Here is a 27,822-nt window from a genome sequence, read left to right as displayed (position 1 = left end):
GCATCTGATTTAAAAACTTCAACATACTTTCTCATTTCGTAATTTTTTAAAAGAGTGATATGACTCTTCTTTAGGTGGGCTCAAGCTTCATTTTATTTTTTCCACCATTTTAATGTCTGTTTAGTAAGCTAAAGAAAATAAGCACTGTGTAAAGGAAACCATTGAGCTAATCATTATTCTGATTTTATACATTCTGACTTCACTACCTACAAACCTAGGATTTGACACTTGCGTTTATGTGGATATTCTTATAATTGATTTATCTGTTTATTTATCTAATGTGGAAAAGTTTTAGTGTATGTTTATTTTTATGGTTTGTATAAGGGACAGTGTGTATAATTTATATTTTTATTTTATTTACTTTTTTTTTTTTTTTGTACCAGGGATTGAACTCAGGGTCATTCGGCCACTGAACCACAACCCCAGCCCTATTTTGTATTTATTTAGAGACAGAGTCTCACTGAGTTGCTTAGCACCATGCCATTGCTGAGGCTGGCTTTGAACTTGCTATTCTCCTGTCTCAGCCTCTTGAGCTACTGGGATTAAAGGCATGCACCACTGTACCTGGCTGTAATTTATATTTTTAACTTTTCTTTGACTTAGATTACTGATTTAAAAGTTTTATCTCTTATTTAAAATATATTTTTTAGTTGTAGATAGACACAATATATTTATTTATTTAGAAAATCCCAATATTTATTGCATGTATTTCTTAGTAATGGTTTTAAAAAAACATTTCCTGGGGGCTGGAGTATAGCTCAGTGGTAAAAGCTTTTGCCTGTTATGCATGAAGGCCTGGGTTTGGTCCCCAAGCACTGCAAAAAAAAAAAATTTCCTGACTTTTGTTATTTATGTTATCAGAGTAAAAGTGTTATTATCTAATGATGAGAAAATCTTTGTTCCACTTTGTAAGCCATTTATTTATATATGGTGCTGAGGATCGAACCCAGTGCCTCACGTGCTAGGAGAGCAATCCACTACTGAGCCACAACCCCATCCCTAAAAATGGGTCTCTTTTTTGATTTAACTTATTTCTGATATAAAGATATAGTCATGCCTTTATATCTGTGGGGGATTCATTCCAGGACAACCTTAATTACCAAAATCTGAGAAAGTTCAGTTCCTGTATTTAGAAGCATAGTATTGCATATAGTTTACACATGTCCTTTGTATACTTGTAATTAGTTATTTTTTACAAAACCAGGGTTGAACTCAGAGCCTGTGCATACTGTTGCAAGTGTTCTACCACTGAGGTACATCCCTAGCCTATGTGTATACTTTATCACCTTTAGAATGCTTGTAATACTTAGTGCAGTACAAATGCTATCTAAATAGCTGTTGTACTATTTAGGGAATAATGACAAGGAAAAAAGTCTGTACATGTTCAATATAGATGAACTTTTTTTCCCCAAATTTTTAAAAAATTTTTTATTTGTTTTAATTAGTTACACATAATAGTACAATGATCTTGACATATCATACATTTGAATCAGATGGGATATAGTTTCTCATTTTTCTGAGTGTACAGGTTGCAGAATTACATTGGTCATGCAGTCACGTATATACCCACAGCAATAATAATGTCTATTTTATTCTGCTGTCCTTCCATTCCCCCCTTTCCCCTCCTCCCCTCCCATCACTTCTCTCTACCCAATCTAATGTGACCCACTTCTTTTTTTTTTCTTCCCTCACATCGTCATACCTGAATTCTGTATAACGAAGGGGGTCTCCTTCCCTCTTCCATGCAATTCCCACTCTTCTTCCCTTTCCCTCCCACCTCTCTTCCCTATCTAGAGGTAATTTTCTTCTCATGCTCTTCCTCTCTACCACATTTTGAGTCACCTCCCTTATATCAGAGAAGACATTCGGCATTTGTTTTTTTGGGATTGGCTAACTTCACTTAGTATAATCTGCTCTAATGCCATCCATTTCCCTGCAAATGCCATGATCTTATTTTTTTAGTGCTGAGTAATATTCCATTGTGTATAAATGCCACATTTTTTTATCCATTCATCCATTGAAGGGCATCTAGGTTGGCTCCATAGTCTAGTTATTGTGAATTGTGCTGCTATAAATATTGATGTGGCTGTGCCCCTGTAGTATGCTGTTGTTAGGTCTTTTGAGTATAGTCCGAGAAGAGGAGTAGCTGAGTCAAATGATGGTTCCATTCCCAGTTTTCCAAAGACTCTCCATACTGCTTTCCAAATTGGCTGCACCAATTTGCAGTCCCACCAGCAATGTATGAGTGTACCTTTTTCCCCCCGCATCCTCACCAGCAACTTGTTGTTTGACTTCATAATGGCTGCCATTCTTACTGGAGTGAGATAGTATCTTAGAGTAGTTTTAACTTGCATTTCTCTGATTGTTAAGGATGGTAAGCATTTTTTTGTGTATTTGTTGATTGATTGTATGTCCTCTTCTGAGAAGTGTCTGTTCAGGTCCTTGGCCCATTTTTTGATTGAGTTATTTGTTTTTTTTGTTGTTGTTATTCATCTTTTTAAGTTCTTTGTATATCCTAGAGATTAGAGCTCTATCTGATGTGTGAGGGGTAAAAATTTCCAACTATGGGAAGAAGAGAAAACATTGCTTCCCTAATCCTGTTTAACAAAGGGGAGTAAAGTTAACAAAGTTCTTTAAAACACAGCTCAAAGGGGTGTAAGAGGTGAGAACAGAAAAGCTGGCGGTTCTATTGATTTTTGGTCCCTTTCAGGGAAACAGGAGAAGCACACTAGGGACATTTTCAGGCTAAAATTTAGCTAGTTACCTCCACACATCTAAGGCAGATCAGAACTTGGGACACTGCATCTGTCCAAAGTAAAACAATGCCATTACACTTAACAGAGACACAGACAAAAAGACACAGATTACAAACAGATTGGGGGAGTATCCCCCTCAGATTGGGTCTGACGACCCCAAATTGGGGGAGCATCCCCCTCAGATTGGGTCTGATGACCGCAGATTTGGGAAGTATCCCCTTCAGATTGGATGTTTCTCCCAGAAGCCCTGGCTGGCAACCCTATAGTGCACTCACCGAGGCCAGTTGCCAGCCCAGAATACAGATTCTACAGGCCATAGTCAGAACAAAACAGACAACAGACACACAAATAACAAGTCTAACAAGTGTTAGACTATCCGGTTTGGGGGTCCTGGGGTCTGGGGGATCCCGGATAAGCCCCCAGATGTAATGCCAGTTTTGTGGGACCCCAATAGACCTCCAGGAGCTGAATTCTGTGCAGTCTCACAAGAGTCTTTATTGCAAGCTCGAGCCTGGACTCACAACCGTACCTGATGCAGCAGTCCCAGGGAGTGAGTCCCCAAATATTTTTGATCTTTAGTTGATTGAGTCTATAGAGAGTTGACTGTACTTTGGTAATAATTAAAGATTTTTAATGACATTTTCAGGAAGTATTATAGTATCTCTTTTCCTCTTTTATCTCAGACTAAAGTGAATGAAGCTGTAGAATGCTTACTCTCCCTAAAAGCTGAGTATAAAGAAAAAACTGGGAAGGACTATATACCTGGTCAGCCCCCATCATCTCAAAGTTCAGATTCAAATCCTATTAGAAACTCTGATACTGCTGGTCCAGAAACACCAGAAGCAAAAGTACTTTTTGACAAAGTAGCTTCCCAAGGGGAAGTAGTTCGAAAACTTAAAGCTGAAAAAGTCTCTAAGGTAAGTGTGGTATTTTATTTGTGTTTTTGTTTTTCTATATTTTATGCTGTTTTCTTTGAAGCATTTTCTGCCCCATTGTATCTGTTGAACTTTTACTCATGGTTTAATTTCTTAACTTCCTTATCTTGCCTTTTAGAGAAAATTTTTGTGTATTCTTTTTTTCCCTAAAAAAAGAATGGGTATTTTCACATGACACTGCTCTTCCCTGACATTGTACTTAATGATACTATATTTTAATTGTTAAAATAGGTTTCCCTCTAATCTGTAAGATTCTATAGAGTATAGGGATCCAGATCCAATTGTGCCTGGCACATTTTGGCCCTTAATACTTGTTTTACTCTCCTAAAGCTCTGTCAGTCTCAAATGGCAGGTTTTGTTTTGAGCTCTAGTATAGTTTATGTTAATTTTGTTCATAAGAGTACGGTTTTCCATATAGAATCACATGCATGGAAGATAGTTGTCATAGGTTTTGAAATTTAGCCAGTATAGAAATTTGATTATTGTCATCTTTATTATCACAAAATGTTCAACTTCTGTGACTTAATGGCTCTTAACCTTAGATACCCATGGAATACATGTTCTATACCATTGCTTTCTAATAGAATTTCCTGCAATGATGGAAATACTCCATAACAATACTATCCAGTGTAATAGTCACTAGCCACGGTAGCTAGAAGAAGGAGGTGGGGGTTGAAATATGACTATTTGACTGAAAAAAATGAATTTTTAATTTTATGTATTTTATAAATAGCCACATGTGACTATAGATTACTGTTTGGACACTATAGTTATAGACACTATTTTTCAGACAGTCTTTTGCACAGTTTTGTCCCTGTTTATTATATTCTTTTAGTTATTTTCAGTAGTTACTTTACTTGTATTTACAAACCTACTACTAAAACTTTGGGTATTTGTTTAAATGTGCTTTGACAGTTATTTGAATTAAATGCTATCTTTCTTTCTTTCTTCCTCTTTTGTTTAATGAAAGGATCAAATTGATACAGCTGTACAAGAACTCCTCCAGCTGAAAGCACAGTACAAGTCTCTGACAGGAGTAGAGTATAAGCCTGTGTCTGCCACTGGGGCTGAGGACAAAGATAAGAAGAAGAAAGAAAAGGAAAATAAATCTGAAAAGCAGAATAAACCTTCAAAACAAAATGATGGCCAAGGGAAAGACTCTAATAAAACCCAGGGGAGTGGGCTGTCGTCGGGTGGAGCCGGAGAAGGACAGGGGCCTAAGAAACAGACCAGGTAATAAAACACAGAAACTTCATTTGAAGTGAAACACAATTTTGAATGAATTCAATTCTAAATCATTGTTTTAAATGAACAAATTTTGGTTAATTTGGTTATTAAATTAAGTCACCGGGTTGGTTGCTAATGTAATGTAAGCAGATACCTTCTATTAATTTTCAGTTTATTTAACTTTTAAAAAAGGAAACACAGCTGAGTGCCAAAGTGACCGCCTATAATCCCAGTGGTTTGGGAGGCTGAGGCAGGAGGCAGGTGAGTTCAGAGCTGGCCTCAGCAAAAGCAAGGCACTGAGCAACTCAGTGAGACCCTGTCTCTAAAATACAAAAAAGGACCCAGGATGTGGGTAGGTAATTGAGATTGATTGATTGATTAGATCAATCCTAGGTAACACCTCCGACGCCAGTAACACATTCATTTGCTTGGTGGAAGAATATAAGAAGTTCCCATGCTTGTTTTCCATCTTTGTAATTTCCTTCACCACCAAAATGAATTAGTAATTATTATTAAAGGTTGAGTATCTTTAATCTGAAAATCTGATTTAGGGATGCACAATGGATAGTGTCTATGCAAATATTCCAAGATTTAAAAGTTTTTTTAAATCTTGGAACATTGGGAGTTTCAAGCATTTAGTTAAGGAATTCTCATTTCTTCTAGTTTCTTCTGTATCTGTTGAGAGAGCAAATACAAATGTACATAATGTTCCTTTTATTAACACAATTGGTAGCCTAACTACACATTGTCCTGTGCTTTCAGCAGATTTTTCAAGTGAAAATCTTTCATGGGAACTAAATAAGAACTTCATTCCCAACAGAATTGTAAAATTCATGGTTTAAATATAAAACTAAGCTGTTTAAAGACAAAAAGTAGATTATACTTCCCTTTCAGCATTTTCAAATCTCTTTCAATAATGTACTTCTCTTAGCTCTAAATCTTCATACCGAAATTGGATAAACCTTTGTAATAAGTTTCCTTTTCTATCTTTCTTTTTTTTTTTTTTTTTGACAGGGGTGGGAGCAGTTTCCAGAGATTGAACCCAAAGGTGCTTAACCACCGAGCCACATCCCAGCCTTTTTAATTTTTTTTTTTTTTTTTTTTTTTGAGACAGGGTTCACTAGGTTTCTGAGGCTGGCTTTGAATTCACAATCCTTCTGCTTCAGCCTACTGAGTTGCAGGTATTACAGGTGTGTGCCCCCACACTGGACAAGAAGAAAATGGTAGTGTTGAGATACCTTGGTTTTAGATTTGTTTAGCTGAATTTCAAATTGTGTTTTCTTTTACCTCACATTATACAGTATTTCCTTAAACAAGAAAATACAACAGTTATTCTTTTTGCTTATTGAATGGATGATCAGATTTATAGGATGGTGAAAGAGAGTAGAACTTTTCACCTTTTACTTTCTGATTGTGAAAGAGTTAGATCTCATAGTCATTAGGATGCATCAGAATAAAACAATGGAGAATACAGATGAAGATACATTAAAAATTTAAGCCAGCCAGGTGTGGTGGTGCACGCTTGTAATCCGAGTAGCCTGGGAGGCTGAGGCAGGAAGATCAAGAGTTTAAAGCCAGCCTCAGCAAAAGCAAGGCGATGAGCAATTCAATGAGACCCTGTTTCTAAATTAAAAAACAAAATATGACTAGGGATGTGGCTTAGTGGTTGAGTGTCCCTGAGTTCAATCCCTGCTACCAAAAAAATAATAAAAATTTAAACCAATAAAGCCTTTAATTTTTTTTTAAATGTGCTTTTTATTAAAAACAAAACTAATGGGTATATCTTTCTGTGGGCATCATGAGACCAAAGTTCCCTGAGTAATTGTTTGCTATTTCAAAAAAAGGATTATTGTCTGGAATAGTTTTTTTGTGGGAGTTTCTTTGTTTTGTTTTTTTAAAATTGCAGATCTAGTTTAATTTACAACTACTTATACAACTTCTATTTACTACAGTTGAAAGAAAAACTTTTGGAATAAAAGTTTGTGTGTGTATGTGTGTATATCCCTTTATTTCCAGACATATATGTGTGTATGTGGATAGCTATTGTTTTTTGTTACTCTTTCCACTTAACTTTCAATGATACTGATTTTACTCACTATAATTTTACTTAGTTGAGATTACAAAAAATTATTTTTAATGGAAAATATATGTGAATAGGCTGTCTTTATTGCAAATACATTACCTTAAAAAACTTGTAAAAGAGTTGTCTGCATTAAAATAATACTTTTTTTATTTTGACTTTGCTAGTTTTTGGGGGGGTAATATCTTATCATCTTTTAAGTAAAAATTCAACTGTTTGGGGAATGAATATAAGAAATATATAAATATGGAAATAACTGATAACAAAGGAAAATGAACCTTAAAAGTTTTATTTTCTATTCAACCTGCTTTGGTTTGAATATATTCCCACAAAGTATGTGTTGGGAACTTTATCCCTACATTTGTTTGGAGCTAGGGTTTTGGGGAGGTAATTAGCATTAACTGAGGTCATAAAAGTGGGTCCTTCATGATTTATTAGTGGTTTTATAAAAAGAGGAAGAGAGAGCTGAGCTGGCACACTGTTGTGTCTCACCATGTGATGACTCTGCCATGTTATGATGCTGTACCAAGATCTTCACCAGGTACCTAGCAGTGTTTGGCACCATCATGTCCTACTTCCCGGCTGGAAGATCCATGAGCCAAATAAACTTCTTTATTGAATACTGAGACTCAGGTGTTTTTTAATAGCAACAGAAAATAGACACATCTTAAAAGCAATTAATGAATAAAGGGATTCATTTTTTCTTTTTCTTTTTTTTTAGTATTGGAGATTAAACCCAAAAAATGCTTTACCACTGAGCAACCTCCTGAGCCCTTTTTATTTTTTGTTTTGAGACAGGGCCTTGCTAAGTTGCTGAGACTGGCCTCAAACTTGCAGTACTCCTGCCCCAGCCTCCTGATTTGGTGGAATTACAGTCCTGTGCCACCATGCCTGGCTCATACTTTATTTTTCTTATCTCCAGGTTGGGTCTTGAAGCAAAAAAAGAAGAAAATCTTGCTGAATGGTATTCTCAAGTGAGTATGCATTCAGTTGATTTTTATACTTTAAATGTCAAAAAGAAGAGTTTTATACTTTAAACTTTATGTTCAAAGTCCAGGTAAAAAGTTAATAATGCATGATACCTTTTGTAATACACACTATAGTCTTTTAACGTGTCATAATTTTCTAAGCATTGCCACACAAATTATTAAATTGAAAAGTAACCCTATGAGAGTCGTCATTGATTTTTTTTTTCCCCATAATGAGGTGAGTCAAGTTAATAGCAGAGGCAAGGTTGGAATTTAATTCTTGAAAGTTTAGAACCTTCTTATGTTAGTCTTCTCAGTTTAGGAAGGTCTGGCTTACTATCATTCAGATCTTCCACATGAAGATATACAAACAGGAGAAGCCTCCACATTGAGATTTTGATACCATATACTATTACCACTTATACTAGAATTTCGGTTAAATATAGGTCTTATAGACTATTTTTCTCTTAAATAGGTCATCACAAAGTCAGAAATGATTGAATACTATGATGTAAGTGGCTGCTATATTCTTCGTCCCTGGTCATATTCCATTTGGGAATCCATCAAGGACTTTTTTGATGCTGAGATCAAGAAACTTGGTGTTGAAAACTGCTATTTCCCCATATTTGTGTCTCAAGGTGCCTTAGAGAAAGAGAGGACTCATGTTGCTGACTTTGCCCCTGAGGTAAGCTAACTTGCTTGCTTTATTTTTTGCAGTTTTGTTTCATAAATTATATCAGTAATTCATAAAAAGCAATTTAGATAAACAAAGTCATTTTTTATTTAAAAATTATATTTCTGTTTTTATGGAAAGTTGTAATTCTGTATATCTCATAACTGATTAACTGACTTGACCCTTCCTCACAGTAATAGCATCAGTAATTTTACCTTGCCTTAATTGATATGAAGAAAACCTGAAATAGAGAAAACTATTACTGTTGCTCTAAAATGCCATTAAAATTGTATGAAAAATGATTTTATCTCACTAGGTTGCTTGGGTTACAAGATCTGGCAAAACAGAGTTAGCAGAACCAATTGCCATTCGTCCTACTAGTGAAACAGGTGAGAAATTGGCCTTGGAGCACAAGAGAAGGCTCATTGAAACATTTGAAACAGCTTCTAAAGTTAAATCCCAACTTTTGTGCTTTTTATAATCCTTGTGACAGTGTTTCAGAACTCTTTATAAGAGGGTTTTAAAGAAAATACTTATCTTAAAATTTCTTTCTATAATTTTTCAGCAATAAAGTTAAAATGACTTATCGAATTCAGTAATTCCCTTTCAAGGAATCTTTTTTTTTTTTTCAAGGAATCTTACTGAGATAATGTTTTATTCTTGGGATTGATTATAAAATTATAAATACCTGATTAATCTTCATGCTATATTTTCAAATTTTGTTGCCTTTTAACACATTTAGATTTACATTCAGGAATGGCTTTTAAAGGTTACAAAGTGTTTTTACTCACATCTGTTTTTATTAGTGTCACAATAATGCTATGAGAAAAGTAGAGGTAGCTATTGGTATCTCTATGTTGTAGGGACAAAAGGTCTCTGAAAGATTGAGTCATTTTCCTAGAATTAAACACAGTAAATAGGAATATTACTGTAAATTTTGAGTCTCTTGGTTTGATGGTATCTTTTAAAGTGACTCTTTAGAGTTAAGGATTGTTTGCTCTTTTTTTTTTTTTTTTTTTGTACTTCTAGCATTACCCTTGTATAATGGATGCATTGTTGAAGTTATGATGTGAGCTTTTTTTCTCATATACCAGAGTAGTGGAGTTGTGTTTTGGTTTGTTTTACTAATTGTAGATCATGAGTAGGCTATGAACTGTGGCAAAAGCTTTCATATCCTTCTAATTCTGATACATAACTTCTGAATTAGTAAGTTATGTAAGTTTCACATCTTTAGAATTGCTATGACATCTACTTTGTGAGTTGAATGTGAGAATTGAATAGGATAATGAATGCAAAGAACTTAACATAGAACATGGCATGTGCTAGTTTTCAAAAACAAAACATGAAAGCAGTCAAATTAATGTTAAATATAAATCTCATGTGAAGAACAGAGTATAATCAAATTTAGGTAGATTTATATTGTTGAGTAATTTGCTTTATTAAAACAATAATGCCATTCACTTAACCACTTTAACACTGGGAACACATTTACACAAATACACATTTTAATTGCTGTTAGTTTTACTGCTGGTTTAACTCTTACTGGCCTATACATGAAATAAAGTCTTAAATGACCAACTGCCTTTTTCCCTCTACATCTTTCAGTAATGTATCCTGCATATGCAAAATGGGTGCAATCACACAGAGACCTGCCCATCAGGCTCAATCAGTGGTGCAATGTGGTGGTAGGTATATACACCTTCCTATACTCTTTTTGACATTACTTTTATTCATTTTACTTTTTCAGAAAAACATACTTTGTGTTCTCCTTAGTCTTATATTTAAAGGTTTGGGAGTATGAAAGCATTTTTGAAGTATTTTAGATCATAGTTGAGTTTTGATTACTCACATGTAAAGTTGTTAATAAAAATTGAAAAGCTTGCAGGTGACCAAACTGCACTTTTATCTCTTCTAGCGTTGGGAGTTCAAGCACCCACAGCCTTTCCTCCGAACTCGTGAATTCCTTTGGCAAGAAGGGCACAGTGCTTTTGCTACCTTTGAAGAAGCAGCAGAAGAGGTATAGAAAATTGTCTTTTATTATTTATGTTCCTTTTGTTTGTTCAGGCTCTGCTTTTTTATTACTTAAAAGTTATGTATTACCTGATAAAAGAAAAATCAAATCAATTGAAATGAATATAGATTTAAAGAACTTTTTGTTGAGATTTTATTGATAAATGAAATGTGCTATTTTAAATTTTTAGTTGAAAATAATTTTGGATCTTAAAATATAGAAAACTTTCTAATTTCATTATTGAAATTACGCATTTTTCAGGCAGTTTTTACTCAGATTACGATATATCTCTTCATAATCATTTATATTCTTTTATATTCCAAATTTATATACATTTTTAATAGTTACTTAACTTCACACTGCTTTCTTGGATATAGTCCCTTTTTTTTTTTGGTGGAGGTACCAGGGATTGAATTCAGGGACACTCTGCCACTGAGCCACATCTTGGATATATTCTTAATGAATCTTACATTCCTTGTTACTTAACTTTCTCCTTTTTATTGTTTAAGTGATTTTTCCAGCACAATTAGTTTTAAATAGTATGATTTTATAGACTTATGATGAATAAATATATCCTGAATTTGAACACATGTTATTTTAAATACAGGTCTTAAAGATACTTGAATTATATGCTCGGGTATATGAAGAACTCCTGGCAATTCCTGTTGTAAAAGGAAGAAAGACTGAAAAGGAAAAATTTGCAGGAGGAGACTACACAACTACAATAGAAGCATTTATATCCGCTAGTGGAAGAGCTATTCAGGTATCAAACTGTTGTATAGATGACTGTAAGCACAGTTCGTGGGCAGATCCAACAATTTTTTCTGTCATAAGAAAAGTAGTCTCTTGTACAAAATATTTAGTACATCCAAATGGAAAAACATGGATTTTCCTCAAAAAATAAAAAAGTGCCATATGATCTAGCAATCCCACTCCTTGGGATACATCCAAAGGAAATGAAATAGTATGTTGAAGAGACAGCTGCACTCCCATGATCATTGCATCATTATCCACAAATAGCCAAGAATTGGAAACAACCTAAGTGTCCATCAATCAATAAATGAATAAAGAATATGTAGTCTTATACACAGTGGAATACTGTCAGACATAAAATAATGAAATCTTATCATTTACGACAATATAGATGAAGCTGGAGATCATTATGTTATGATGAAATAAGCCAGGCACAGAAAGACAAGTACTGCATGATCCCACACATGTGGAATCTAAAAAAATTGATCTCATATAAGTTAATAATAGAATTGTGATTAACAGAGACTGGGGAGATTGGAAGGGTAGTCTGTGGTGGGGAAATGTTGATCAGTAGGTACTAAGTTAGAGTTAGGAGCAAGAAGTTTTGGCTTGCTTCTGTACAATAGGATAACTTAGATAATAGTAGTATATATTTCAAAAAGGTAAAAGAAAGGATTTTGAAGGTTTTTCACCTTCTTTAGAAATGATAAAATTAGGAGATATGTTTAACCTGCTCTAAACATTGCACAAATATATACATGTATACATGTATCAAAATAATCACGTTACTTCATTAATATGTACAATTTTTATGTTTTAATGTACCATTCAAAAATTAAATGAATAGGGCTGGTGGCTCATGCCTCTAGGCTAGGCAGGAGGATCTTGATTTTTGAAGTCAGCCTGGGCAACATAGTGAGACACCATCTCAGAAACCAACAAATAAAAAGTATGTCATGTGCTTTCTAGGCCATATTACAATTTCAGCACATCTTTCCTTTACTTTAAATCTCCATGATCAATTAAGTCATGATTTGTATCCTTTTTTTTTTTTTAAGAAAGAGTGAGAGAGAGAGAGAATTTTTTAATATTTATTTTTTAGTTATTGGCGGACACAACATCTTTGTTGGTATGTGGTGCTGAGGATCGAACCCAGGCCGCACACATGCCAGGCCAGCGCGCTATCGCTTGAGCCACATCCCCAGCCCTTGTATCCTTAATTAACCAAAGAATGGAGTCCTTTTTAAATTGTGTAGGTCATATTATTCCTATGTAAAGGCCTGTTCCAAAGCAAAACACTTATATAGTATTTTTTGACTAACCTTAGTCAATTTTTATATTAGTTATATTTTAAAATTTTATGTATAAAAAGAGAAAGAAAACAGTTGTAGTGCTATTTTAAACTGTATGGTCTAATAGTACTCATTTTTAATAAGAGATTATTAAAAATTAAAGCTTATGTTTGTATTTTTATTTTAGGGAGCAACATCACATCATTTAGGCCAGAATTTTTCCAAAATGTGTGAAATCATTTTTGAAGATCCAAAGACACCAGGAGAGAAGCAGTTTGCCTATCAGTGCTCCTGGGGCTTAACAACTCGAACTATTGGTGTTATGATCATGGTTCATGGGGACAACATGGGCTTAATATTACCACCCCGTGTGGCCTGTGTTCAGGTAAGGAGAATATTTCTGTTTATCATTCCATTTACAAAATACAAGCTATGTTTACCAAAGGAAATTTGAAGGGGTGACTTTCTGAATCTCATTTGGGTAGATTTTGCTGGTAATAGGAACATTAGAACACAACACAGACCTTAGTGTTGTGTTTGTGTACCTATGTATATCATTTATATTATTGTTTCTACTCTTAATTTTTAAAGGTACTTTGTATAAGACTTTTTCTTAATTATTTTTTAAATGATTTAAAATAAGTTAAACTAAATATAGTAAGTCAAATGAAAATGCCCTTAGTGTAGATAGGGATGTGTAGCGAATTACTAGGAATTATATGTAGATTAGAAATCACACAAGTTGATTTGTGTTAATAGTCACTCATATGGTTTCACTCCTGGATATTATGCAGCATAGGGCTTCATTTCTTCTATATGATTTTTCTTTGTGCTGAATTCTAGGTGGTGGTTATTCCCTGTGGTATTACAAATGCACTTTCTGAAGAAGACAAAGAAGCTCTGATTGCAAAATGCAATGATTACCAAAAGCGGTTACACAGTGTTAATATTCGTGTAAAAGTCGATTTGCGAGATAACTATTCTCCGGGTTGGAAATTTAATCACTGGGAACTCAAGGTAAATTCCTTAGTTGTATTGTTTACTTCTATACCCTCAGTTTACATTTTTTCTACTCTTCATTTCTTTTTATTAAACGTAATGCTTTTATTACTTTTCTCTATTTTTATAGTTTTGAGTTCTTTTCTTCTTCACTTAAACCAAGTGTTCAGCACTGACACAGTTCAGTTCAATTATAATAGTGATACCTAAAGTTTATATATTTTCTAAACTTAAAATAGTTTTAATGGAGTTTGCAGATGTAGCCCAGTGGTAGAGCACTTGCCTAGCATGTGCAACGTCCTGAATTTGATTCTCAGCACTGCAAAAAGAAAAAGGTTTTGTGGAAGCCTATTTTTGTTATGTTAGAATAAAAAATGATCTTAAAGCTTTTGATTATAATGAATAAATTTCACATGGTTGGTATATTAAAATGTGTATGCCAGGAATTCAAATAATGTTATTTGACCAGTAAGAATGTCAGAACAATAATCCACGGGCATCAGCCAGCTAGCATTGTTATAATTAATAGTAAAATGACAAGAGATAATTTTCTTACTTGATTTTTTGTACCACATTATTTCACATCCGTTTGTTGATTTTTATGTTGTTTAAAAAAGCCTAACTTGGGGCTGGGGTTATAGCTCAGTGGTACAGTGCTAGCCTAGGGTTCAATCTTCAGCACCACATAAAAATAAATAAATAAAAATAAAGGCATTGTGTCCACCTACAACTAAAAAATTATTTGTTAAAGCCTAATTCTTTTATTACAGTGTCATTAATAGATAATCTATGCTATTAATTCCATCTTATAAACTTCTACGATTTGGTATTTTTTTCTTTTGCTGAGACACAAAATCTTAATTGGATCTCAAAATTAGGAGTCAAGAATATATAAGCTGCCAGGTGTGGTGGTGCACACCTGTAATCCCAGCAACTCAGGAAGCTGAAGCAGGAGGATCCAGCATTCAAAGCCAGTTTAGGCAATTTAGGGAGAACCTATCTCAAAACAAAAAGGGCTGGAGTTATAGCTCAGTAGAGAAATACCCTGAGTTCAGTCTTCAGTACCAACCCCCACACATGCACCCACACATACACAAAGTAAGTGAGATTGCATCTCTAAGCTTTCAAACCTGCAAGCTTGACAGTATTGGGTCTATTCCATACTAATATTTCTAGCATTCCCACAGTTGCTGATAATTTTTTTTAAATGGCCCCTGAGATAAATCTTCTGTGCTGAAAATCTGTGTTACTTCCCTTTTATCTAATGCACTTTCTCCTTTATATATTCTCCTACCTTTAGTGAAGACTTTAAAGGTGAATATTTTCTCTGTATAATTTTATCTGTAATTGTAATCTTTTTTTCTTACTTAGAAATAGCTGTTATATGATATCGGTAGCAGTTTCTCTAAATCAATTTGTACTTGACTGGGTACCAAATGTTAAAAAAGAAACTTACTGTTGCTATGAACTTAGTTAAAAGGAAAGAAAAATTGTCATTCGTATGCATTTCTGAATCCCTCCTCCTCCTCTTTCTCTTATTCATTCTTTTTCCTAACACTGACTTGGCTTTGATCTTTCTCATTCACCAGGCTTCCCTGGTGACCTGTACTGTGTGTGAGAGACATTCTTACCATGATTTGGGTCTGTTGCACCTTCCTAGTCTATATTCCTCAGAGAGAAAATAAAGCACCTAAGTTCTAAACTCCATACCTAAAATTTAAAAATGAAAGTTTCACTAGCTCATGAAAAATATTGATAGAAATTGAGTTTCAGTTGTAATCAAAAAGTTTCAGATTTTGTAACATTCTAGGTATTTAGATTTTCAAATTAGGGAAATTTAGTAAAGTCTATGCAAATATTTCAAAATCTGAAACACTTCTGGTCTTAAGCATTTTGAACAAGGGATTGCTTACCCTATAACACTTTTTGTTTGGGTGTACTAAGGAGTGAACGAAGGGCCTTGTGCCTGCTAGGCAAGCGCTCTAGTTCTTAGCTACAAACCCCAGTCCACTAATTGCACCTTTTAGTATCATTTTATTTCCACATAGTCCAAGAATTCATGTTAAAAGAGGACATTTTGGGGGAAATGTAGATACACATACATTTGATAAGCAATCAACTTTGTACAGTGTGTGCATATATGCATGACATATGTATGTATTGTTCAAATAAATACATGAGATATATTATGGTTTGATTGCTAGACCAGAATCCATAATTCTTCTTTAGCTCTCTCTGGTATTATGAAAATAGAAAGAAGAAAATAATATGAATGAATGAAGACCTTTTTTTTTAAATGAGGTTGAAACTAAATTTGTAACTAATTAGAAAAAACCATTAATAAAATATTGCCTCCTCTATTATCTGACTTTAGATTACCTTCCATCTTTGACTTTTCATTATTCTCTTTCATATTTCTTTCTTCTTTACAGATAGTCTTTCTGTTTTTCCACCTCTGCTATTTTTTTCTACCTGGGTTGTAAAATATTTGATCATGAAACAGTCACAAACTTATAGTAAAGCAAGTAGAGTACAAAAGATTGAGCCATTAGAATTTAAGATTCTAACCCACTGCCTTACTGTCTATCCATGTAGAACATTATCCTACATTGTCCTACATGATGACCAACAAACTGGTACATTACTACCATTTAATTCTAGAGCCCAGGCATGGTTTTGTCAGTCATCCCATTAGTGTCCTCCATAGGAGTACCACTAAGCAACTAAATTGTATGAAGTACTTGACTTATAATATTAAAATCCTAAATTAATTTTAAAGGATCATTCAGGAAGGTTATAGGCCCCAAAATGAAAGATCTCCCTAAACCTTAGGGTTTTTACTCCCCTCAGAAACATAAATTCATAACAACTGAACATTCATACGTCTTAATCTTGCTTGTAGTCAGTCCTTAAGTTTTTTTATAAAAACCTAAGGCTAAAGGTTCTCAAAGTGTAGTCACAAGATGTGCAGTCTCAGCATCATTTGGGAGCATATTAGAAATATTGATTTTCATGGGACTAGGGGTGTGGTTCGATCATAGAGTTCTTGCCTATGGAGCACCAGGCCCTAGGTTTGCACCAAAAAAAAAAAAAAAAGGAAACTAAGGAACATAAATTTCCAGGTCCATCTTTAACCCTACTATAATAAGAAACTCCAGGGGTGGGGCCCAACAATCTGGTCTTTAAGGAGCCCTCCAGGTGATTCTCACGCAAGCTACAGATTCAGTTCTGTCCAGAGTTAGGATTCCCCAGTTGGAGCACACCATGAATGAGTCAAGAATATGCCAGTGAACTAGTGCCCTTAGTGACTTAGGATATCTTTGGCCTCAAGAAGTCTTCTGTTCATCTCTCCTATGTGCTATTTTGTGGAGTGGAGACAGCAGTTGGGAAGCTAATCTAATCAGCTGCCCTCTTAATCTCCATTAAGAGCTTCCAGAAGCTGGGGTTGTGGCTCAGCAATAGAGCAGTCACCTAGCATGTGTGAGGCCCTGGGTTCAATCCTTAGAACCACATAAAAATAAATAAATAAAACAAAGGTATGTGTCCAACTACAACTAAAAAATATTTTTAAAAAGAGCTTCCATAGTTGAGAACCACTCAAGCAGTAGGTTTTTTCTTTATTTATTATTCAAGTAGTTTTCTATAATATCTAAGGACTATTACCTTCCATTTTCTTGTTTGGTTACACTTTTGCTTTTTGGATTATTTATGCTTTATTGTAGATAAAGCCATGAAATGAGCCTATTCAACTGGAGACATGTACATGCCATTTTAATTGCCTTTTTTATTTTATAGGGAGTTCCAATTAGACTTGAAGTTGGGCCACGTGATATGAAGAGCTGTCAATTTGTAGCTGTCAGACGGGACACTGGAGAAAAGCTGACTATTGCTGAAAATGAGGCTGAGACTAAAATTCATGCTATTTTGGAGGACATCCAAGTTAACCTTTTCACAAGGTAAAACCTTAAAATTGCTTATGTCTCTTGTCTTCAAACCTGTCCATCTTCTGAGAATTAAAGCCAGAAATTTTGGGTTTCCCCAACTGAAAATAATCATTCCCTCTGAACTCTCAGATTACACTTAATTTGCCACTCTTTATTTTATTTTTTACTTGTATTATGGTTATTTTTCTAAGTGTTATCTGTTTCCTACTAAATTTAATCTCCATTAAGAGCTTCCAGGGACTGAGGTTGTGGCTCAGTGGTAGAGCACTCGCCTAGCATGTGTAAGGCCCTGGGTTCAATCCTCAGCACCACATAAAAATAAATAAAATAAAATAAAGGTATTGTGTCCAACTACAACTAAAAAATAAATACTTAAAAAAAAAAAAGCTTCCATAGCCGAGAACTGTCTCAGCAAGGGACTGTCTGTTGGACTTATTTGGGTTAACATTAGATCTAGGCTTATGTGGCATACAAATGTGAGAGATATCAAGGCATTGGCTCTCACCTGCTGGGTACTTGTTGGTAGCACCTGGAAAGATTTAATAAATACCAGCACCTGGGCACCTTTCCTGAGATATTAATTTAGTTGATCTAGACAATGCTTGGCAACTATAGTGTTAAAACTCCCCAAATGGTTATAATGTGTTCAAGGCTAAGAACCTCTGGATTGGGTTTGAGTGTAGTGTCAGGATAAGGAGACCTTTCGCTGAGGGAGGCTGACCTATGAGAGAGGTCTTTTAGAATCATAGATCTGAAAGCACAGATATCAAGGCAATCTGTAATGCACCAGAAGATTGGTGACATTAGTTTGGCACCTATTTTCTTTCCTGCCCACCTAATGCAGAGAGACCACTGTCACTGGGGATAGAGGCTTAGTTTGGGGAGAGGTAGTTCCTACATCGTATTTATTATTCTATCTAATCTTATTTATTATTCCATCTAAGACCTTGTGCCTAATACACATTAGGCTTCAATAAATCTGGGAAAGAATAAACTAATTTTAGCATTGGTTTTGTTTACATGTTTTTAGGCAAGAGACTTTGCATCTCTTGGCTTGCTTGTCTTAGAAAATGGGGCTAGTGAGAATTATCTTGAGGGATTATTTCTAGGATTTGTTGCTCTTTGGTTTGCATGCACACTTCTGGTTTGGAAACCAGTGCTTTAGTGGATAATAGGCATTTTTTCTACTGGCATTTGTGTTCAGTACATTTGTTAATCTAGGTTGCATAAAGGTGAATTTTTTCTCATGAGAAGCAATCAGTAAATTTATTCTAATCATCAGGGAAAAGAGCTTTTATACTTTTTATCCCCTTCAAATTGGCCCTCAAATTTCCTCATACTTCTAAAGCTCTTTGAGGACAGTCTTTTCTATTTATTTTCTGTGGTAATTAAAAAATTAGAACATGATAAGTAGCTAGATTCTCTAAATATTTGCTGGGTGAATTTCTTTAGTAAAGGGGTGACATTTTTATAGAAGAAATTCTTATCAAGCTTTCCCCTCATCCAAGTTCTCTGTTCTCTGTTCTTTTTTACATAAGATACATACTAAACATTTTGTATTTAGTTTATGTAAAGCAGTGATTATGGGCTTTGTTTTTATAATGTTTTTCTACTTAGATATACATGTTAAATATAGAAAAATTTTGACACATGAAGAATCTTACAGGAAAAAACAAAACTGCCTGTAGTCTCACTGAATGCATTTTGGTATATTATCAATACTTATTTGTAAAATATAGACCCTTTGAATAAATCAGAATTCTAGTAGATATTGTTAGGGAAAAACCGGATAAGGATAACATGACTTGTATTTTTTAAGGTGTCAAATTATACTAATTGTGGTTGGATCCTTATTTTACTAAGGACTAAGAAACTAATATATGAATTAATTTTATTATGTCAAGCATGTGGTGTTATAGATCTTGTCAAAGGTTTGGATTGGTTTTTAAGATTATTAGCCCACATTAGACTATTGGTTTCATAAGGTCATTTTTTTTGGTAGTATTTTTAGTTTAAGAACTTCTGTGCACATGAAGTAGACTAAGCTTCTATAACCAAGAGAGGACTTAAGTTGAGTTTAAAGAATGACTTCCCTGTTCTTTCAAGGAACAGTATGAAGTCAGTGTTGCGGTTCTGGGATGGCCCTACTGCTTCTGATAATTCAGGAGTCTAGATGATTTCTGTTTTATTGGCTCTGCCAGTCTCTAGGCCTGTTGTCATGTACATGGTCAAAACTAGATCACAGTCATCTCTAAGTAACTACTCAAATGCTGGTTGGGAAATGGGGGAGTGTGCAGGAGCGGCTCACTGCCTTAAAGGTTAAGCCAGGCAGGTGGCCATACATATGCCTGTCCGACTCTCCATGGCTATAACTTGGTCACATAGGCCCATCTCTCTACAAAAAAGAGACAAGACTGGGAAAAAGAGGAAATAGATTTGGTGGATAGCTAGCAGTTTCTGGCACAGAGTTCATATGGTCTTAGCCCTGAGATTGAGAAAATAACAAATGTCTTTCCTTCCTTTGTCACCACCTTGTGTGACTAAATGTGTGACTTTGAATGTGAAAAAGAATGTTCATTTGCAAAGACTAAAACCTAAGTCTTTTACAAAAGAGAATTAAGCAGTGTGTGAAAGAAAACATTTTGAATCATGTGTATTGTTTCTCTTTTTCAAACCTCTTACTTTTGTTATCACAGCAGTCCCATATAGTAGTTACTCGTGTATGATTTACTCTAGAGTGTTTTTCCAGTTTTGTAGAAGAGAAAATAATACCAGAGAAGTCTATAAACTTAGACTCCCACAGGTAGCAAGTGGTATCGCCAGGAACAGAATGTTAGTCGATAGAAATTTAACAGCAATAATAAAAATAATGGTCACTGATTGTGTGCTTTCACAGGTTATCGTTCTTTCATTAAATTATGTGTTGTTTAAAACTTTGTAAGAAAAATTATATATTCGAATTTTTGGTAGGGCTTGTGAAGAACTTAAAACTCATATGGTTGTGGCTAATACATTGGAAGATTTACAGAAAGTACTGGATTCTGGAAAGGTAAGCGACTTCCAATTTTCTTTCTTTCTTTTTTTTTCGCCCCGCTTGTTTTGTTTGTTTTTATTTTTCCTACAATGCTGGAGATTGAACCCAGGGCCTTGCCCCTGCTAGAGAAATACTCTATCACTGAACTATATTCCCAACCCTGAGGAGTTTTGAAAATAAGGATATTTCAGTAAATTGTATTTTAAGGTTCATTGAACTGGGTGTGGTGATGCACACCTATAATTACAGCAGTTTGGGAGAGTTAGGCAAGGAGGATCACAAGTTTGAAGTTGGCCTCACCAACTTAGGGAAACGCCCAACAAAAGTTGCTTTCTTTCAGTGCATGTATGGTTCTCTGACCATACAAACATTTACCTGGATCTTAATTGATCGAACTTTATGAATAATGTGGAGAAATGTGTTGCTCATACTGTCTTTTTCAGAATGAGTGATTACTTTTGGTGCCTTAAAACTACATAGACTTTTCAATTAATTTACTGACTATTCAGGATTTCAGCAGTTTTATGTATTATGTGTATTCAGATGTTCATAGCTGAAACTTAATTTTCATAAAGAAGAAATTTTCATTTTCCAAAGTTATTTATTATTGGAATGAATTATACGAACTTTAGTATTCTGGTATAATCGTTTGAATATATAACCCATCCTGTGTCCTCGGGTTACAAATGAAAAAACCATGGGCCAGAGTTCAAATGAATTATCCCAAGCTACACAGACCTGGTGCTAGCAGTCAGATCTCTCTGGCTTGGTTTAATGTAATTTCCTATGTATCTGTTTTTTTCAAATTCATGCTGAGAGTATAAAGCAAAATTTTATTTTGTGATCATAACCTATTAATAATGTCTCTTCTTACATGAGTCAGGAAAATTAATCTCTGGCTCTCAGTTTAAATGAGTTCAAAATAGATAATCTCAAAATCCCTCTCAGATTTATAATTCTTTAGTATTTGGCTTTCTATTCTTGATTTATTACCTTTGTAATTTTTTTGGTACCAGAGATTGACTCAGGGGTGTTTAGCCACATTCCCCAACCCTTTTTTATTTTTGTTTTGAGAGAGGGTCTCACTAAATTGCTGAGGCTGGCTTTGAATTCATGATCCTCCTGTTCAGCCTCCTGTGCAGCTGAGACTACAGTTGTGCACCACCATGCCAAGCTTGCCTTTGTAATTTTTTACCTTTCTGGGTTCCATAATTTTTCGCTTGACTCAAACTGCTTACTTCAGTAGAAAGGCAAAGGATTAGGTAACCATCTCCTACTTTGTTTTTTTCCTTTCTTTATAATTTATTTGATTGTTTTCCTTTTGTCCCATTAATTTTTGAAGTTATAAATTTCTTTCACTATAAAAATATGACAGTCACTTTTTGCATCCCAGTCTATTAGAGAAATTGCATAAGAGTTAATAAATCAATAGAGCTAACCAACCATCAGTTAATCTATTGATTTCCAAAAAATGGATCTCGGCAGGTGTTAGTGGAATCATATCTTTTATTCTAGTATTAGATAAATTATTGCAGAGATTCCATCTTCTACTCTAAAGTAGAACATAGGATATTTTAGTTGTATGTCCAAAGAGCACATGGAACCAAAAAGCAAATTTTGTGTCTTGTATACAGTAGTCAGTTCCACCTCACTTCTTACCTCACATGGGTCAGCCTAGATGGGTTGACTGACCATCAAGCAACCTTTGAGGTCATTGTAAATAGAATTGTATTTGCTAGGAGGGGAAAAGGAAAAGGGATCTTTGGAACTTGAATGTAGGTGAAAGTTTGATTTTTCTACTCTTCTGTATTGGTACAAATGAAAAAAACACTATTTTTGATTTATAGGACTTGATTCTAGTATATATTTCCAAGAGGAGGATCTTAATTGAATGAAAAATAAATGCTGTTATATACTATATATATATATATATATATATATCATACATAAGTATATGCATGTACACTGTTGCTGTGCATTACTAATCTTTTTGTTGATCACTGTGAGTTTTGAATATTGCTATTTCTTAAGTACTGCATGCTAACCAGTTGTGCCACTGGAGCTCCAGAATATTGCTTTCTTGTCATTAATATTGTCTTCTAAAAATTTTAAAATATTACATACAGCAAAAGTTAAAACAATATAGAGAAATTATTGAAGAATTCTGTTAAAATCCTTTCATGATTGAATAAATAACCTAAACATTCATACTGTCTTTTTTATATTTATGAATGCCAACTAAATAACCAGAAATTCCAAGTCTTATCATCTAAACCTTACTTTGAAGCTAGAAAGAATTAAAGCATAGGTTTTTACAAAATTATCACTTATGAATCCAAATAAAAATTTAATTGAATTTGTTCATGTGCTACAATGATTTTAAATTTTAAAAAATTAATATTTTAGAAATATAGACCCTTCTCAAAGCTTAGTAATTTTTCAAGGAAAAAGGAAACAACTTTATTTACTATAAAAATTGTTAAAGTTGTTAAAATACAGCTATAAATTTTTTAAATTAAGGGAAGTAAAAGTTTCAAAGAAACCAGATTTAAATTTATTACTCAAAGACATTCTTTAAAATGGTCTCAATATTTTATCATTCCATGAAGTTTATTGATTAAAGTTTTTTCCCTGTTCTCTCTTTTCTCATGAATTTTAAACAGTACTATGTGAATATGCTTTTTTCGTGCTCTTACTATAAATGTTTATGATTTACAACTTTGAACATTAGGAAGTAATTTTTTGGTTACTCAGCTTATATATCTAGGTTTGTTTTTGCTTCAGTTTTCTTCACACAAAGAATTTCTTTATGGGCTGGGGATATGGCTCAAGCGGTAGCGCGTTTGCCTGGCATGCGTGTGGCCCGGGTGCGATCCTCAGCACCACATACCAACAAAGATGTTGTGTCCGCCGAGAACTAAAAAATAAATATTAAAAATTCTCTCTTTCTCTCTCACTCTCTCTTTAAAAAAAAAAAAAAAAGAATTTCTTTATTAAGACTTCTCTGAATGTTTATTTTTTCCGATCTTTGCCACCTTCCCTCAGCCCACCTTCCCTCAGCCATGAGTCCTTAACCTCAGGACCTAAGTAGAAATTTATTTCTTCATTGTCTTGAGACAATGTTATCACAATAGTAGTTTATAGACCTTGGGAATTAAATTAACACACTTCACTGAATGAACATAAAAAAGACTTTTGCTACCCATTGCATTAGTGTTCATCTGAAGATATACTTGTTTTTCGGTAATTTCCTAGTCTCTAGTTACTTTTACTTAGAGAAGCATTTTGCAACATGTTTAACTAAATCCGAAGTGAAGGAATTTGCAGGAGGAGCTCTTAATTTGTTTGTGTAAGACATGGCTGGAATTAGTTAGTGAAAAGTTAAGAGGGAGCTGGGATTGTAGCTCAGTGGTAGAGCACGCACATAGCACGTCTGAAGCACTGGGTTCTGTTCTCAGCACTGCATATAAAATAAAGATATTGTGTTCATCTACAACTAAAAAAAAAATTAAAGTTAAGAGGAAGTTGGAAACATACTGCTGTTGCCTTTACTGTCTCTTGGGTCTCCCCTTGATAAATCTCTAGTTTGCCTTCAGCTGCTTCTAAACTGATATTTCTCCTGTGTTAATGATGTTCTTACCGTCATTAACATTTATCTCCTGGAATTTTTTATAGAACTATTAGGTAGTTATTATTGCACATATGTCTCATTTTGAAGTAGACATGCTATGAAAAATTTAGCATTCATAACTGGGAGAAATCTTAACCCACTTTGTCCCATATCTCAGATGTAGAACACCTATAAAAACGTAATATATAATATAGTTGTATAACATGTAGCAATTATATAGTAAGAAGAATGTGTATTATATCATAGTAATTATAATGATTAATATATATATGCTCTAGGTTATGATTTTCAACCTATTTTAATACATCCTTGTCAACTTTATTGAAATATTTGCAGCATTGGAAACTTGGGACTTAATGGGTCCTTGCCTGTCTAGTCAAACATTTATATTTTATTGAATGAAAATCCAGGGCTAGAGATTTTCAACGAGATAATGAAGTTTAAAATGAAGCTAAAATCCCAAGTGTCTTGATTCTGCCGATTATTCTATATGGTGTAAGAAAGAAAAATTGAGTGTTGTTTTTTTTTAATACAGAATAATTATTTTAGAAATATTTTTAGTTATAGTTGAACACCATATCTTTATTTTTATGTGGTGCTGAGGTTCAAACCTAGTGCCCCACATGTGAGAGGCAAGCACTCTACCACTGAGTTACAACCCCAGCCCCAGAATGATTTTTTTTTAAAAGAGAGAGAGAGAGAGAGAGAATTTTAATATTTATTTATGTTTTTTAGTTTTCGGCGGACACAACATCTTTGTTTGTATGTGGTGCTGAGGATCGAACCCGGGCCGCATGCATGCCAGGCGAGCGCGCTACCGCTTGAGCCACATCCCCAGCCCCAGAATGATTTTTGACTTTCAAAAGTTCTTAGACTTAAAATGATTCACATACTCATTGCATATTAGGAACATTATGGTGTAAAATGATACTTGTCTGATAGTTAATTGTCATTATTAACATCACTTTAAAAACCACCATTTATTATCTCCCTGTTCTCCTTCTGATAACCATGTTTATATATAGAACAGGCCATGGTCCACATTTGAAATGGACGTAGAACTGGAGTATGCTACACTGCAGACAGTTTATTGGGACATTTTAATGTGTTGCAAAGGCGTTTTTGTTATGTTTTGTTCCGTGAGTGTGAGTTTTTAATGCAAAAAACATTCTTTCATATCTTGTGTATCTCTGAGCAAAGATTCTAGTGTATTTGCAGTAAAGATCCCACGGCCTGAGAGATTTTTTTGCTTATAAGTTATATAGAGAATTCAAATCTTCCTTTTATAGAATGAGTTATAAATAGTGAATACTTTTTCTTTCCCTATTAGATTGCTCAGATTCCATTCTGTGGGGAAATCGACTGTGAAGATTGGATCAAAAAGACCACTGCCAGGTAACCAATACAGCTTGTGAGGTACTGCGCTGGAAAGGAAAGGCAACATATAGCATAAAAATGAATGAAATTCTCATGTGTTTTTAAATTTCAGGGATCAGGATCTGGAACCTGGTGCTCCTTCCATGGGAGCTAAAAGCCTTTGTATCCCTTTCAAACCACTCTGTGAGCTGCAGCCTGGAGCGAAATGCATCTGTGGCAAGAACCCTGCCAAGTTCTACACCTTGTTTGGTCGGAGTTACTAAAGGATAAAATAAAACCATCACGCCAATCCTCCTCGATTTTTAAAAAATCTGATACTAATATCTTCTCAGATACAGTTTTATGATTTTTTTAAAATAAAAATTGTAAAAGGAGATCACATGAGACAAACAACTATTCTTATGCTTAAATCAGCAATGGAAAAAAAGACTTTTCTGTAAACAACCCCAGTAATAAATATCATGAACTAATACTGTTTTATGTATTCATTTGTTTCTGAAATACTTGAATTATGTACTACAAGGAAAATCCTACCAGCAATTCATTGAAAGTTAGGTGGTGTTGATATCAATACCCGTTGGGATGTCACCAACTTTAAACCACCAATTATCCCGTCTGTCTTGGAGGACTACCCTTCCATAACTCCTAATACTGAATCTAAAATTGTCCTGAATCTTCCTGTTTCAAAAATAAAACAAAGGCTGGGGTTATGCTCAGCAGTAGAGTGCTTGCCTCGCACGTGCGAGACCCTGGGTTTGATCCTCAGCACCACATAAAAATAAATGAATAAAAGGTATTGTGTCCATCTACAACTAAAAAATAAATAAAAATAAAACAAAACCATGAGTGAGACAAAAAATAACAAAGCTTTCCCTTGAGCTTCTCTCTTCCTCTAGTTAGTTGGGTCTTCAGAAAAGTCCTAATTTCTAAAAGAACTGTCAACCTCATCACTTCTACTTCACTATACTTTTCCTCACCTTTCCCCACTACAGCAGTCTCACCAGGATCCCTGAGGACATACCTGAACAGAGCCAATGTTCACTTCTTATTCTTGTCTTACCATATCATTCTGCTGCACTTGATATTTTTATTAAAACTATCCCTATAACTTGTCATCCTCCCTCTCAGACTTCATTGTTCACTGACATTTCTTCCTTGGCCTGCTTCTTAAACATGGGTATGTTAAACTTCAATGCTTGGCTTTCTTCTCATGCCATCTAATAAACCTCATCTAATCCCATGGTTTCAAATAGTATTAACAGGCTAATAATGTCAACATTTTTATCTCTATATCTGAGCTCTAGACCCATACCAACCACATACTGAATTCTCTTGTGTGTTCCATCAGCATTTCAGGATAACATGCCCCCAAATCTCATAACTCTCTATTCCCAGACTTCTTACTTCTATAGTAGTTCCTGCCTAGAAGATTAGCCTGCCAAAATATACCCTAAACCTCAAACCAGAAATCTTGAGTCATCCTAGGTGGCCCCTCTTAACATGCTGTCATTCATATTTGGCCAGCAAAATAGCTCTTCTAGTGTCTTTTAGGTCTTCCCTTCACATAGATCAAATGGCCTCCCGTCTCCTCTCCAGATTTTGTCTCTACATTTGTACAGGAGTGGTTTTTTTTTCTTGATTTTTCCTCCCTAACATTCAGTTTATTGAGATATTTTTCTTCCCCTTGAAATCTTTTTGTTGCTAACCCTTTAGCCTCTTCTGGCTCGTATTATCTCTCTAGTGTCCTCTTCAACCAGCAAAGTCCATTGCAACCTAACCATTTGGGGTTTCCTGTAAATGGTATGCTATTTCCTGTCTATGTCTCTTTGCCTGAAATGACTTTCCTATAGTTTTCTTGCTAAATTTCTTATTTCAGGACCCAGGGTTCCATTCCAGTATGCTTTTCACTTGGTACTATAAATATACAGTAAAGAGAAAAAGGCTTTAACGAAGACTTGAATTCTGAGCACATTTTGTGTGTGTGTGTGTGTGTGTGTGTGTGTGTGTGTGCGCACACGCACATGTGCAATATTAATTTACTAGAAAGTTTGAGCTTGGAGCAGTGATACTGAAATGATATAAAAGATTTTATTAAATAAGTGTCCTATAATGGGAATATTTCAAAATATTTGAAGTATGTCA

The 27,822-nt window shown here is 34.5% G+C and overlaps 1 protein-coding gene across 3 annotated transcripts in view; it reads left to right on the top strand.

Moving 5' to 3' along the window:
* The window catches only part of Eprs1 (glutamyl-prolyl-tRNA synthetase 1), a 73,990-nt gene extending 47,840 nt beyond the window's left edge, over window positions 1-26,150 (top strand). For all 3 annotated transcript variants that reach the window (XM_078022840.1, XM_005335865.5, XM_021733659.3), the window contains 14 exons: window positions 3,440-3,673; window positions 4,662-4,924; window positions 7,921-7,972; window positions 8,442-8,651; window positions 8,956-9,028; window positions 10,245-10,324; window positions 10,555-10,656; window positions 11,258-11,413; window positions 12,883-13,080; window positions 13,539-13,712; window positions 17,490-17,650; window positions 20,609-20,687; window positions 25,634-25,698; window positions 25,793-26,150. In XM_078022840.1, the coding sequence (XP_077878966.1) occupies window positions 3,440-3,673; window positions 4,662-4,924; window positions 7,921-7,972; window positions 8,442-8,651; window positions 8,956-9,028; window positions 10,245-10,324; window positions 10,555-10,656; window positions 11,258-11,413; window positions 12,883-13,080; window positions 13,539-13,712; window positions 17,490-17,650; window positions 20,609-20,687; window positions 25,634-25,698; window positions 25,793-25,943 (1,998 nt within the window). In that variant the 3' untranslated portion in view covers window positions 25,944-26,150. The remainder of the gene's footprint in view (window positions 1-3,439; window positions 3,674-4,661; window positions 4,925-7,920; window positions 7,973-8,441; window positions 8,652-8,955; window positions 9,029-10,244; window positions 10,325-10,554; window positions 10,657-11,257; window positions 11,414-12,882; window positions 13,081-13,538; window positions 13,713-17,489; window positions 17,651-20,608; window positions 20,688-25,633; window positions 25,699-25,792) is intronic.
* The last annotated feature ends 1,672 nt before the right edge of the window (window positions 26,151-27,822 follow it).

Source organism: Ictidomys tridecemlineatus, chromosome 10 (genome assembly GCF_052094955.1).
Source record: "Ictidomys tridecemlineatus isolate mIctTri1 chromosome 10, mIctTri1.hap1, whole genome shotgun sequence".
Lineage (NCBI taxonomy): Eukaryota > Metazoa > Chordata > Mammalia > Rodentia > Sciuridae > Ictidomys > Ictidomys tridecemlineatus.
This window is presented reverse-complemented; position numbering and strand designations above follow the sequence as displayed.